General features: G+C 40.7%; 1 protein-coding gene across 8 annotated transcripts in view; it reads left to right on the forward strand.

Annotated features, from left to right (window-relative positions):
- The window catches only part of LOC117262266 (neurexin-2-like), a 177,332-nt gene that overhangs the window by 94,123 nt on the left and 67,032 nt on the right, over positions 1-16,177 (forward strand). For all 8 annotated transcript variants that reach the window (XM_033635109.2, XM_033635144.2, XM_033635126.2 and 5 more), the window contains 2 exons: positions 753-926; positions 2,045-2,164. In XM_033635109.2, coding sequence (XP_033491000.2) covers positions 753-926; positions 2,045-2,164 — 294 coding nt within the window. The remainder of the gene's footprint in view (positions 1-752; positions 927-2,044; positions 2,165-16,177) is intronic.

Consider the following 16,177-nt stretch of genomic DNA (forward strand, 5'->3'; position numbering starts at 1 on the left):
CTGAACATTAAAGGCCTCATAAAAGTAGACTCTGTGGCAGAACAGTAGATAGCATTAGATAGGATGTTCCTAATAAAGAGTGTTTATGCTTACATTTGCACTACACCCTTATACATCCTCAGCACTTTGGAGTTGTTTTCGTTTCCAGCAATGTCATAATTATAATTTTTTTTAATTACTTCCAATAACTAAAAAAAAAAAGTTTGCTTCTCCAGAAGAATATCATGAAGATTGTTGTCAGACAATAAAATTAGGCTTTCCATTACATAACAGACATTTGAAAGATAATAACAAAATGCGATGATAATAATAATAATAGAAATAATAATGTTGTAAATGAATAAATAAAAAGTTAATTAATTAAAAAACAAAAAACAAGAATATTGATATAATTTTTTTATTAATAGAACTTAGAAATAATAATTAATAAAAAAAAGAATTATTAAAAATAAAATAAAATAAAGTCTATCTGTTTTTAAAGGGTTCCCATATATCCATGCCATACTTTAATTATTTCTACATTTAGTCAAACTCAAAAAGAACAATTAGGTATTGAAATGACAGGTAGTTGAGTCAACTGCAAAGGACCACTTAAATTTACACCCAGTTATTTATTCATTTACGGATTATTTTTGTCCTTCACCATGCTCGATCTCTGTGCAGCCAGCCTGTTTTAGAACATTCACCAAGATGTGCTTGGTCGTGGCAAATGAAGTGATTATATCTTGATTGACATCTGTATTATCCCACAGGGGAACTGTACATTGGCGGCGTTGGGAAGAGCATGTACAGCAGCCTGCCCAGGTTAATAGCATCCCGAGAAGGATACAAGGGCTGCCTGGCATCCGTGGACCTGAACGGAAGACTCCCCGACCTGCTGGCCGATGCCCTCCACAAGGTTGGAGAGGTGGAGCACAGCTGTGGAGGTGAGGCCGGTAACATGCTGGGCAGTTATTAAAACACCTGTAATCTGATTTCCTTCCATTTCCAACTGATGTCAGAGCAGAGACGAAACACAGAGGAGCTCAGTGAGTCACCGCTCACCGAAACTAATTACACCGCATTTGTTACGGTATTAAACAGCTATATCAAATGCTCCATTGTGATTGGCCGGTGAACACAATCTGTGGTTTTATTATGTCTGATTATACACGCTAACATATAATAACATCACTCTGCAGTCAAGAAGTCCAGCTGCTGGGGTGTCGGTAGCGTAGTGGATAGTGCCGGCGCCCCATGTAAAGAGGTGATGCATCGCTGCAGCGGTTGCGAGTTCGACTCCAGCTTGCAACCCTTTGCTGCATGTTGTCCCCCCCCCCTCTCTCTCTCTCTCTCTCTCTCTCTCTCTCTCTCCCCCATTTCTCACACTGTCCTGTCCATTAAAGGCAAAACGCCCAGAAAAATAATCTTTAAAAAAAAAAATGTCCAGCTGCTTTTGTTGAGTTCTGTTCGAGCAAATAAGCACTCAGTAAAGCACAGAGTTTTGCCATGACTTAATAATCTCCCCAGGCAGCCATCGCTTCCCAGGAAACATTGCACAGGTTATGACAGAGTAGTTACATAAGTGCAAAGTTTGGCTTGAGGGTGACTCTTGGGTAAAGGTCATGGAGCCTCCACAATCAATAGATGTCTTCCTCTGTGGAGCACGACTGAGCAAAGTCAACGAACGACACTATGAGTTATCAGTGAGGAGATTTGATGATCAGCAGAGGATTGCTGCCTGATAGTGTCTCCAAATGAATACAAAAATGTATTAATAATTAGTAACCAGTAATCAGTTGCAAAATGCAAAAGCTGGTTAAACAACTTTCTTAACTGCCTTGTTTAAATTGCTATTATTATCTTACTGAACCTCCTTTACTGAAAAGCTTGTAGGATACATTCACATACAAGTGATAAAATCAGTTCACATTAATATTTTCTGTCAATATCCGCAGTCTAATTTTGCAGTGATGACTCCATTTATTCATTTTGGATGACAGTGGAGATGCATGAACAAAATGGTGAGAATGCACCTGGTAAATCTGTTGTCAACACCCTGCAGGTCCCAGCACCACCTGCACAGAGGACTCCTGCCTCCACCAGGGAGTGTGTCTGCAGCTGTGGGAGGGCTTCTCCTGTGACTGCACCATGACCACCTACGGGGGGCCGTTCTGCAGTGACCGTAAGTGCAGGTGTTTTACGCCTGAGTGGGCCGAATGGTGGGGGAAGTTTGAGTATTTGACTGCTCTCTACAGGGCAACTTATGATACTGATCGGATACAACAACCGAGTGACTGGTCGAAAACTGCAAAAATATCCATAAAATAAGATTTTTGTTTTGAACACCACAAGCTGAGTGCCATCAAGCAGCAACCTCTGAGGCTGAGAAATGAAGCCATTGCGGAAGTGCCAAAAACTGTAGTTCATTAAATGGCCACTTGAGGCTGGCTCCAAAACAGAGTAAGTCCCCACAGATCCTCATGTTAAAATACCCAACTGTACAGCAGAAATAAACATGTTTACAGCCTGGTACAAAAACATTTTTGGTCTCTATAGCTAATTTCAGCATTCATGTGACCTGTGTGGAGGGTGATTTATTTTAGAACTCACCCATTCACTTTCTATTAAGGCCTAAAGTTAGGCATATTTAAGGACAAAGCCACTTGATTGAAAGGCTGTTTGTGAAGTGTTGCTAGAACCACCCTCGCTCCTCCACAGCTCTACCCTCTCATCCAAATATGGTCACTTCTGGCTCCAAAAAAAACAAGACGGCAACAGACAAAATGCCAAACTCAAGGCTTCAGAATAGCAGTCCAAAAACCAATAGGTGACGACCCAGTAGCTGTATCCATTATTTATACTGTACAGTCTCTGAGTGCCACCTAGTTCTATTTTATTCAAGAGAAGGTAGACATCTCCACAGCCGATATCTCCAACACTTTGCAACTCACACCAAAAAAATCTAGACTTAAAAACAGCACTACAGATAAGAGCAAAAATGTGTTTTTGATTTGGGGGTGAACTCTGTCTTTTTAAAGGCTGTATCAATGAGTGACAACAGATGTAATTGTAGGTGGCACAAAATTGTGCCCTCTCAGAGTCACTCACAGTGGGTGTTTGTGCTCAGTGGTTACTGGTTCGCCAGTCTGTCACATGTGTTGGGAAAAGTAATGTATCCCCAAAAGTTGAACTGTGGAGAAAATAAGACAAAGTGCTTTAGTTTATCTTCAGAGAAATGCATTTTTCAGCTTATCTAACTCAGTTGTTCCCGACCTTTTTGGCTTGTGGACATCTGAGATAAAACAGTGTCAACTTGTGGCCTCCAAGAAAAACTTTTTTGTTCTTTGAATATTTCTTTTGAAGGATTTTAGAGCATTAGAGGGGTGAAGTTATGCAGTATTTTACAATCAAAAGTGGAAAAAAATCAGAAAAAAAGATAAACAATGTAAACAAAATTCCATGTACCTGAAATATGTATTTCTTTCGTATTCCTTTAATCATCTGGTGGACGTTTCAGATGATCCCTTATAGCTACAAAACCACACAACAGTGACATAACTTCAGTAGGAGTGCACGTAATGCTCTCTGTGATTGCAAGTAAATGTTCTCAGTTTATTAAAATGAAACCAGTTGCTGCCTCGAAGGTAGGAAACCATTCTAAAGACTCATGGTTTGCTATGGAATATAATCAACTGTGATGCAACATAGAAGTGTTTATAGACAATGGGGGAAGCATGCAAAAATTCTACTAAAATAGTCCCTTAAAACCAATGATAATAATACAAATCATTAATGACTTACTGCTGAGTTTGTGTGGTTTGACTGCCATCTTGTTTTTAGAAACAAAGATGGAATATGATGGGAAACATCTACCTGTCTTATCTGAGCCTTTCATTTTCAAATACTGACATAAATCATCTAAGAAGAGCATTTACATATATGTGAATACATGGTGATGTAATACATCTCCAACTTGAGGAATTAATTGCACGCTAATTGTGCATGACACGTTGATATCACCGCAAAAAAAACTCCTGTCTGATTGCTCCTTCTGCCATAAAGAGCCCTCCATGTCCAAAATAATAGACCCGACTTTTACCAGAAGCTTTTCACACTTATAATAGCAAGAGATTAACATTAAGCTTATTGGTCCAGTGGTCACGGCAAGTTAAGCTTCATTTGCTGCAGAGTCATTTAGAAGAACTGCAAGAATTGTGCCTTTGTGGTAATCATTATTGAAATGTGCTGTTATGCAGTATTGTTTTAAGAGAGTAAGGAGCATTAAACTCTGTGGGGGGGGCTATTTGAAGATAATTTGGTGCTAACAGTGTGTGTAAAAAGTCATGTTTGCAGAAAAAAGATATCTGACGTTTATTATAAAGTGTATGTATTTCCATATGTGAGGAGGATCTAAATATTTTAAGACAACACACCTCATCATTGAGCTCTATGAGGACATTTATTTGGCTGTGAACACTGATTACAATTAGATAATTCAGGAAGTTAAGACACAAAAAAAGTACTTTCTAGATTAGATATACAATATTTACTTGCCGGCAGTTAGCTTGTTATCAAAAAGCTGCTTTCCTCCTCCATTAGTTCCAACAAGTTAAGTCTCGTTAATCTGTTTGCTTCCGATGTTACAAGCTTACACACACAGCCAAATGTGCCTGCCGCTGTAATGTATTGATCTAACCTGAAAATCAATAGTTTGTCCTCTGTAGTCTTTATCTATTATGTCCCTTACTGTCCCGAGGCTGTGCACACGGATAAAATGTACCATACAGTGTTCAAGCTGCCTTTAGCATTCTGCAAGAGCAGGAGGGCAATGCTATGGACGAAACAGGAGAGCTGCTCTAGTTTACAGTTCTAATAAATTCTGGTGATAACTTAGCTACTGCATCTCAAAAAAGGAAGAGTACAATATAATCTGGAGGAGTAAAAAGAAAATGCTACAGCAGAACTTTGTATCAGTGTAGATGGGACTAAGCAAATTACAATTTCAGAAAACTGTCCATGACAGGTAAACCCTGTTAGTGCTGCTCCAATAAAAACAAGCCACATACTTTAAGAGGTCTTCCAGTCTTGGATGATTCAATACATAGATTTTCAAAACTTTGCCCACTTTTTGATCACAAACATTTGCAGACGCTGAGTTTTTTTTTTACACTGTTCATGTTTGTTTCCACACAGTAAATAATTCCTGTCAGTGGTGTTTTGTCAAAGCAAAACAAGAAACAAAAAAACATGCTGATCTTTATTAAACTTGATAATGGCTCCCCTTGAGAGAGATTACATGTTAGTATGCAGTTGTTCAACCCCAGTCCTATTTGATTTTCTATATTTTCTCTAATTGCAGCTAGTTTGATGCGCATCACATCATCTGAGCCTGAATTTCAAACGGCCGCCTAAGGCTAAACCTTCACAGCATGCTTCCTGACAAGTGTTGCAGACATGAATGTATGTACAGTAATATTTTGGTGCAAGATCTAGCTGTTTGAAGGATATTGAATACATATCTTGTCCATTTCGATGATGCAACGGGATGATTCCATCAACGCATGTTTTATATACCAACGTTTTAGAGAGGAGCTGCCAACAAATGTTTTAAAGTTTTCAGATTTTATGCCCTATAAATTATCTGTGTTCACTTACCAAAACACCCTAGGAAAGATACTTGTAAGATTGCAGGACCATGCTTTAGGAGCTGTATATGTCTTTCAGAACATTCGTGTAGCAATTATTTACCATGTAAAGATATAGTGGGTTAATGGCGTCCTGAGCAGAAAATGAAGTCATGCTGTTTGATGTTGTGGTAGCTGTTCCAGCTGCATGCATGTAAGTGCATGAGTGTATCCCACTGGCTAGCTCATCACTGCCACTCTGCACTGTGGGACAGTGGTGTCGCGGGTGCGTAGCATCCACCCTCCAGTTTCTTCCCTGGTTAACATTGTTAGCTCTGTTAGCACTGTTTATTGAGTTAGCACCGTTAGCTGCTAGCTGCCAGCGAGGCCACCTCCATATTGAGAACCATGTGCAGACTATCCCGTCCCAGACCCTGAATGATTAAGCCATTCTCATCCCCTCAAATAAAACAAAACACTTTGTCACACCTACTCTGGTCTCTCATAGTGATGTTATGGGCACCATTTAGCCTCTCTATAGCCCTGTTTCCACTGAGCAGAACGGTACGGTACAGTTCAGTGCGCTTTTTTTCCCATTTCCACTGTGAAAAGTTGTGGATGGTACTGATGGAACCGTTCCGTACCGTCCCCATTTTTGGTCCCCCCTCTGCAGGGGTACCTAGCACACAGATCTGGTACTAAAAGGTGGAGCTGTGAACACTGCAGTCCGTTGATTGGTCAGTAGAGGACAGCTCATGTAACCACTGTTAAGAGCATTATTAGTAAACTGTAACTATGTAATTCACTGGGCCGACTGCTGGCAACTTTTAAGGTGGAATGTTAACTTGTAATGTTACTCAGTGCATGAGTTGACGATGTGAATCCATCAGCACACCTTAAATTTGACTGTGACCGGTTTGACCATCACTTTAGTTTTTATATGATATACATTTTTAATAATGAGTGGATCTTGAAGTGTTTATATATATTAATTTCAACCGGGTTAGGTGAACGGCATGTATTCTAATATGTATCTTTTCTGTGGGCTCCGGCAACACTAAACCCCCAAGTTTGCCTGAGAAGGACTAAAGGCACAAACCCGCTATTTTTAAATATCCCAAGGAGAGAGAGAGACTCTCACTGCAGCCTGTTTTATTTTGTTCTGAAAATGTCGACGTGCAGCCTCGTTCTGTAGACAATAAACGAAGCACAGACTTCCATCTGTGTCACCGGTGATGAGGAAACACAGTGAGTGCTGGACGGAGCAGTGAGCGACAACAACTCTGCCCACATTTAAGAGAACTGTCTACGGTGGAAACACTAAGGTCTAGGTACCATGTCTGAGGGGTTACTTTTGGTTCCAAAGGTACCATACCGAAAGTGTTTGGTGGAAACGGGGCTTATGTGATGCACTGCTAAAAACACACGTGGCTAATGTTGCGAAACGGTCACCGTTTGGTTTAGGCAACAAAACTACTTGGTTAGGTTTTGAAAAGGAGATCATCGACACTGATGTTTGGTTTCAACAAAGAGCACTAACTGTGGTCTCCTGGGGGAATGTCTTGTTTTCTTTGACCCATCCACCTCCCCTCCCTCGCACCTTAAGTGGACTTTCTCACTCTTTGTACTACATCAGTTGCTCTCAACTACAGGGTGCCTTTAGATATTACAAGCCAAGGGGTGTGACAGAGCATTGGTTTTTGATGACCTGGGGATGTGAGCAGGCTGGAATCATAGCTCTGAATGTGCATACAGCTCCTTTAGAATAGAATGATCTCCTCTCTTTCAAGTGTAGGGGGGACTCAGGAATGTATTCCTGCATTTACACGACTATTATTGAACAATTAGCAGAAAAAAATAACATTTTCATTAAATTCATTGCAGCATATTTGGTTTTCATCCAGCAGCATTCAGGAAGGACTCTCAATCACGCGGGTGGTAAATGGCATCGCCGGCCGATATCAAAGGTCAAACCAATACATCAGTCCAACGCGGAGGAAATAACAAACCTCATGCTTCACGTTGAGCCATCATCAAAGTCATTAAAACAAATGGAGAATGTGACAGTAGTGTGAAAACACAAACAAATATGTAGGCAGGACAATGGTTTTGTAACCATCAGTATTAGTTGGTACAGCCTGTCTCATCCATGCCACAATCTGCTGCTTTGTTTTGCTCGCCAACACTAAAGCCTAACAAACAATCTATTCCTCCCACCTCTGTCTTCTTCTTTTATGTCTTTGTGCCAGTCCCGAAGGTCAGCCAAGTTTTCCAAGAATTAAAAAGAAAGGAGGTTGTTGTACTTTTGTGTTTTGACTGTCTGGCTATCGTTCAAAATCACAACCTTAGACGAAACAAAGCAGACGTGTGGAAGCTTATCAAGCAGCTGAGATTCCTCAGTTGGTTTGTTCCTCGGTACATTTATATTCATATACAGAAAGCAATTTACCAAGTATGCCACAAACATCTGTGCTAATTACCTGCAGGTCATCGTTTCATCACCAAAGTCACAGAGATATACTATAATGATGTTCTGTGCTCAATTTTTAGCGCTTCTTTTTGTAAACATATGGAGAGTGTAATTATTAGTTAACCTCTGCAGCTACAGATGATTATTTTGACATATTCATTATCTGCGTGTGTGTGTGTGTGGGGGGGGGGGTTGCAAATGTGTATGTGTTGGTGTATCTTTCTGACTGTGTACGTATTTCCAAGCAAATGTCAATACTGTTCCTGTCATAACAAAATATACAACATGGCACGGCTATTTCACTTAACTCCCATTTAGCCCATAAAAAACAGCGACAACTGTGACAAATGTATTGCAACACAGTGCTAAAAGGCACAATGGGCAACCGCTGATTTTAACTGAATGTGACACAACTGCTCCCGCGTCTTTTTCTCGGCTCATCCTCTATGTCCTCCCACCCCATCCTGACCATGTGAGTCCACATATGTGCCCCACACATTTGACAAACATATGAAATTCCACCTGACATGGCTCTACTTAACCACAGTGTTAACACCTATCAGCTATCTGCAGAGTGGAATCCACCGCCACCATCAATTTGTAAGTCAACATTTCCTTTGAATTGTTTAATACCCATGGAACTGAGGCAGACTGTAAATTGAGCCTGTAGCCTCCAGGCATGCAGGCAAGGTACGGTAACACGGCACTAGACAGCAGCTGTCTTCCCTTCTTGTTTTGTATGGCAGTTAGCAAGCATTGTATCTAGCTTTCATTTTATCTGTGCCAAAACTACAATGATTTTCCATTTCCTCAAAGGAGCTGGATGAAGTTTGTATTATCAAAGGATTCTACACTGTAAAACATGCAGAGGCTTTATGTAAACCTCTATCTGAACATTTGTAAGATAAAGCAAACTGTAGTCCACTTTTAGATATCTCCTCTAGGTTACAAATATAAGAAAGTTTTAAAGGATAATTTTATTGTTTGTGGAAATATTATAGGTGCATCCTGTAGATCTACAACCAAGTCTGAATGTATCAAGCGCCGAAAAATGCCGACTGTTGTAATGTACTGTAGAGTGTGACAAAACTGAGCTCAATCAAATCCCAGTTTCCCTTTGACCTTCATTTCAGTTGGAGTCATTCACGATTAGGAGTGTCCCAAAGGCCACAAGTATAATCCAGGATAGAGGTTCAGACTTGATCTCGTGCCCCGGGATTGAGGCTCAAGAAAACATGTTGCTGTTTGTAACATGGGGTGTGCCTGAGATAGACTTATGAGACACTTCTCAGTGTGGGCAGTATAAAGTCAATGGTCTGGAAGATAAACAGTATGGCAACCTAAATATATCTTTAGGGAAAAAAGCAGGACCTCTTTGCATTTGTATCCACTCTCTGACATATTCAACAGATTGCAATTTGCTCTCATTTACATGTTAGAGGTGTATACAGATTTTGTAATCACAGCATATGCTTTGTTGCTTTGTAAATTCATTCAATGCGAATAAATTGGGAGTCTTGCTGTGAACATGTGTAAGGATATATAACTGTATATATATGTAAGGATTTGTGATTAGGAATTGTTGCTATTAAAGAGGTCATATTGTGTCTGAAAGGTCATGTACGAAGGAGTGGAGGTGGAAGCAGGTGCCTCCCACAGCAGCATTCATTTCCCAGTCCCAACCACTCAAACATCAAATCCAAAGTTCACGCAAAATGGTCCATTAATTGAGCCTTTGAAAACCTGGATGGCAGCCCGTAGTAATAATCATCTAAATTCTTTGAGCCAAGCTTCTTGGTAATATTGAATGTTCAACAACTTAGGTCCTCGATATCTGAGTGCACTCCATGCATGCAGGAGTTCGTCTCTGACCTTTTGTTGATTCTCTGCAATTAACTTCAGGGGGTTCAAGTCCAAGTCCTGACAGAGCTCGGCCGCTTGGATGCTTAATATCATATAATGATTTCCCACCTATCACTACACTACATCCTGCACACCAGCTGCATATAGAACTGATTTATATTTCCATCAGCCGCTTAATGCAGGCAGAGAGTTACTGTTATCATGAAAAGGTCTACTTTAATGTTGGTGGCTCATTTCACCTTATTAACGCCCACTCTGAGGTGGCTTTAGTGTGCATCTGTAGCAACACCTCTGAGGGCAATTAAAATATTTTGTGACAGGCAGTAGTTGGTCCTGCTATTTTTCATGTCTTTTCAAACAAAGACATTGTAGGATCCCCGGCTCTTCCTGTTTAGGAAGCGACAAGCAGCTGAACCTCAGAGTCGTCTCTTGATAAGTGAAAATAGATAGACATTCACAGAGAGAAGCTTTCAGACTGATTACAGTAGTGGACTCCATCAAGGTCAATTACCTTTAATAACTACGGGAAAGTGCCTCTAATTTATCTTCATGATTTCAGTCAACATGATTGCACCAGTGCTATATAATACTGAAGTAAATGAATGTATTCCATTTTGAGTCAGTATACAGACATTTTATGGTTTAGGTTAGCTCTGATTTCAAGTTGTGAGATCCACAGTAAATGCTGATCTTTGTACATGCAGCTACTTTTCAGTTTTTGTAATTTATTCAGACTTAATGTTCTTGGTGAGATGTCTGTGCTAAAGAGTGAGGTAGATTCAAGCCCATTTAACAGCTTGTGGTAGACTCTCCAGGGAGTACAGAGCACTGCACACTGCATGCTGGGGTAAGCGATGGATAATCTCCAACCAACGGGACATGATTTGGTATCAGAGCATTCTGGTTTCCCTTTGTAGTCTGTTTACAGTCCAGGTAGTATTGACCAATCATGTCTGAGTGGGCTTTAGTTGCATGCAGGTAAACAGAGTTGGGCAATGTCCTCTGGAATGGCATATGACAATGTTCATGGTGAAACATGCTACTGGACAATGACATCATTATATCCTGGCCTAAGTACTAACAACTTGGTCAGATCGCTGCTGAACCAGAACCCATATTTATATAACCTTACCAGTGCATTTAAAAAACAAAACAATGCAGTATGCCCAGCAAATGTAAGCAGCATAATTGTGGCAACAAACTTGGTTGCCAAACAGGGTACCACTTCACCTATCCTACAGCATACAAGTCATCTCAACACATTCTCACCCCAACCTTATCACGTACTGATGTTTTGTCATGGACTTTCCACGTCCAGATACGACATGAAAGGTACCCTGGGTGCGTTGGTTGTTGACGTTCTGGGACACCATGTCAAGTTGTGCCTGTTACACACGTTGTCTTCTTAAAAAATAAACTTTACGGTTTACACACAGTCTCTTTCAAAATAAATGTGCTACGTCAGTACAACAGTGAGAATTGATGTTTTTTATCCTCCAACAACTAACCCTTGGTTCGGTTTAAGCAACAAAATCATATGCTTGGGTTTAGGAAAAAAGAACAGGGTTTGGCTTTATAATCTTACGGAATCCAAACACCACTCTAACCGGTGAAGGTCAGTGTTTGTTGGACCCATCCACCACCACTCCCATCCGCACTACATGTACATTTGCTGCCTTAACTTTAGTTCTTGTCCTGCTGGATGTCCCCCTTACGCCGCTGAGCACCATTACACTATAACGGCGACCAGCTGCGCATCATGCTGATGTTGAAGGACAGCCTTTTCCATCAGTATCTGACGCCAGAAGTCACTGCCCAAGCATAGGATTTTGACGACATCGGAGTGAGACCGGGTTGTTCATCTAGTAGATAAGTCAGAATTGTTACTTTTTAAGCATACATAGAATGCCATGTTGGTGTGCACCGGAGGGGCCGAGCTTTTAAACCATGATGTCGGGCTCAGTGGTCGATGACTGACAGTCATTGGCAATGGACGATGGCATCGGCCATGCATAGTAGCATGATCCATCAGCCAAACCCTGGAAAACAGTCCGTGTGGACTGCAAAAGAGGGTGAGCGCATTGGCTGAAATGCAATCTCAAAACCCATCGGCTGTTGTCTGACAATTATGTAGCTTTAGCTTCCTTTTAGATGTTTCTGTCTCAAGTTGCTATGAAAGAGGCAGTGATGCCTGCATAACCCTTATCTGGATGGATGGATGGATGGATGGATGGATGGATGGATGGATGGATGGATGGATGGATACAGGGATGGATGGGTGGATGGATACATGGATACATGGATGGATACAATGATGGATGGATAACTCGAGATATAAAGCTGATTTTCTGTTCAAAACAACATTTGGCACAGTTAATTTATGCATTTAGAAATCCTCTATACACAGCACCATTTTCTAGACATCTTATGGAGCTAGCTGTTAGGATTTTCCATTAGTTGCCATCACCATCACCTCAGCCACCTGGCTTTGTCAGCTTTGTTCAACACAGAGACAGTGCATCCCAGAAATGATAATCTCTGCCAAATCTCTGCTCTGTGTGAGTCATATGGATACTCAGAGCCCAAAACTGCTGGCGCAGCTCCCCACTGCTACATCATGAAGGTAGAAAAGCTTGAGCACTGTGTAATTGACTGGTAGAGCTTACAGGGTGAATATAAAAGTGAACCAGTGATTTACGGGAAGCCTTGCTTTAATCTTTGTAATTCTTTGCAGAATAAAACTCGTGCAGACTTATCCTCCTGTGAAATACACCACAGGTCAATGCCTGACCACGCACTGCCTTTTAACAGCTTTTTAGCCTTTTAGGCATAAGTGGAAGACTTTTGACATTTACATAGATGTGAAAAGAAGTCAAGCACCTGAGGGGATAATGCCCCCTTTGACTTATTTTGGCTCCTCTGTCCTCGCAGTTTCTCACATTAAAAAACATCTTTGTTCTCTTATGTGTTGTGTATTGAGGGTTTTTAAGGGGTTTTCTCTGAAGGGCAGTATCATGCCATGTCAGGAATTACTGGGCAGATACCAAAAACACGAGTAACCAACAGGATGTTACCAGTTTTCACAGAAGGGCCATCAGCAATCAGACCAGATGAATTTTTCAATCTATTCAGCAATGTTTAATAGAATTTTTGAGAGATTCATAGTGACACTGACACACTGACTCATATTGTTTATTAAGCTGTTAAGGAATGAATGTAGTTGCATTTGCAGAGAAAAACTGACGATGCTGTTTTACCAACTGTGCGCATAAGAATTTGAATAGACGCTGAACAAGAGATTTGAGTTCATATGACCCAATTATTTTTGATAAATAGCAATGGTAGGTAGGACACACAAACAGAGGATGGGATTACTGAAATAGCTTGCTTCCACCGATTGACTCAACTGAAACCATCACATTTACTGCTATTTGTGGCTGGTATTTAACAGAGGGTAGATGTGCTAGCCGCTCAAACACAAGACAGTCAGAGAGGACAACACATTAGATCTCATCCACTTGAGAATTCCTCTCCTCCAAATGTCAGAGGATGGCATTAAAAGAAATGAGAAATGATTAGATCAAATAATCATTGCTAGATTAAATATGGAGTGTCACCTCAGACCATGTGAAGTCATGCAACAAAATACGTGTTGCATAAACCTAATCACCAGAATAAATGTTGGCATTGTACGTTTCTGCAAACCACAGATGGAACATTTCAGTTGTTGCTAGGGCAACAGCTTTGGTCCCTGTTTACTTCCTATCAGCTACTGCATTAACAAGCATTCCAACAGGAAATATACTTGGACCTATTTAGAATTGTTGACACTTTATGATTCTTTTCATCTCAACAATGCTGTGGATAACGTGTGGTTAGTTTTAGGCACAACAACCACTTGATCATGGTTAGACAAAGTCCTTGTATATAAATGACCACTTTTCATTGCACTATCCTGACAGGAAGGCGGCACGGTGCTGTAGTGATTAGCATTATTGCCTCACAAGAGGGTTTCTGACTCAGACCCCGGGGTGGTGGAGCCCTTCTGTGCAGAGTTTACATGTTCTCTCCATGTCAGCGTGGGTTTCTCCAGGTGCTCCAGTTCCCCATAGGTGTGAGTGTGAATGGTTGTCTGTCTCTATGTGTCAGCCCTGCGATAGTCTGGCAACCTGTCCAGGGTGTACCCGGCCCCTTGCCCAATGTCAGCTGGGATAGGCTCCAGCCCCCACATGACCCCCAACAGGATAAGTGGTTATGAAAATGCAGCCACTCTTCATGGCACTATCCTGTAAGGAAGTGTAGAAATGTCTCAGTAAAAAGCAACCATTTCTCATGGCACTATCCCTGGTGGAAACAGCAACTAGTAGCTAAAACACACCCACGTTTAGAGGCTAAAAAGCGATGACTCACTAAAAAAACAACCGGTTTTGTTGTTTGTTGGTCTCAAACAGAGGTCTGCAGCTTGCCAGGCATCTCACCTAGGTGTCACACCATCCACTGTCCCCTCCACTTCCAGATAACAAAGTCAGCTTGTGTACTACATCACTTTAGAAACGTTGATATGAGACATATAAATCGTACAGATGTAACGTATCCGTGGTTTGCACAAAACTACAATGCCAATTCCCATGCTGCTACCAGGGAATTTTGGCCATGGTTGAATTTTGCTGCTAATCTAATTCATGTTCTTCCTCCCTGTGAGTTCCTGAAATGAGTTTTATTTGCACTTGTCTGTGCGAAATTAGTAGTTTGGTTGATAGTAATTAATTACTGGTATGATGGTGTAATCATAGCCATTCAAAGTTTCACTGTTTCATAATAAGAAATCATGAACAGAAATAAACAAGATGTCATTCTCTAATTATACCAGTGGCACTTACTCCAAATACTTCTTTTCCTTTTTCCAGTTTTAGTATTCAGTATACATTATCTCTTCAGTGTGGAGATCAAACTGATGGTAAATATTTGACTTATATTGTTAATTTGATCAGTGATGTTGCAGCTGAGTAGCATTAGTTGGTCCGATAGTATCTCGACACATTTTCTCTCTACTCAGATTTTGTTATCAGACTCAATGGCATGCGAAAGACACCGAGTTTCAGTTTCTACTTTTAGCTCCATTGGCGAAACACAGTGTCATAATCAGGGCAGAGGAAATACATGATTTGCCTTTTCAAAACCTGCATGAGGCTACCTCCGAGATGCAATTAGAGCCTTTCACACCACCAAGTATTCCTAATAGAGCCCTCACAAAGTCACTCACAGTGTGTGCACTGCCGTCTGATCGCAGTCTCTCCCATCCCCGATGTTTTGTTGTTTAGATAGCAATGTTCTCCTCTGTCGCTGCCCCACGGGTATTCCAAACAGAAAACTGTGACTGAATGGATTTCTGTTCAGCTGCAAATGTTTGAAGTGCTCATGTTTTTGATCACCTTAGTATATTATTGTTCAGAAAAATATTGCATATGTTACTTTGACACACTTAAGTGTTACACCCTACTGTTTTTGTGTTACACTGTGGGTTTCTTTTATATCGCACTTTCTACCCCACATTAAAAAGTGGAAGCAAGACACTGGAGTCAGACATTACATCACTGCTTGTATTGGAACAGTGTGCAGCAAGGTGAATATTTTCTAGATAGCAGCAAAGACAAAATCAGTGAATGTTTTTTTTTTTTTTACTTCCCTGGGGTTAAAGCTGTGATGAGCGATTTTGACATGCTGCTGTTCTGCTGAAAGCAGGTAATATAGCTGCATGAGGCTGCAAACAGGACTGTTAATTCACAATGGGATCCATAGTAGTAGTAACCCACTTGACTGAGTTATCTAATACAGAGACTATAGAGACAGTCACACACTGAGCACCACGTCCACTGGGGGAGAAAAGAATCAGCGCCATAATGTGCAACCAACCATTATTGTTTTATTCTACTGATGTATATATTGTAGTGAAATTATCACACTTACAGCTTCAGCACAGTGACGATATATATTTTATTTTGATATCTTGTTTGTTTTAATCTTAAGTACTCGTGTTAAACATTGTAGCAAACTGCACATTTCATTTCTATCTTATTTTATTGCTTTATTTTTATATAGCAATTTCATAGTTCTCTATTCTTTACAGCAGAGCAGCTGTAACGAATCATAAGCCCTTTTTAAATAGGAATTGTGCAAATTTGTCGGAATGCCCAGTCAGTCTTCGTTCAGCATTGGCAGTATAAAACCAAAATCAGGG

Source organism: Epinephelus lanceolatus, chromosome 11 (assembly GCF_041903045.1).
Source record: "Epinephelus lanceolatus isolate andai-2023 chromosome 11, ASM4190304v1, whole genome shotgun sequence".
NCBI lineage: Eukaryota > Metazoa > Chordata > Actinopteri > Perciformes > Serranidae > Epinephelus > Epinephelus lanceolatus.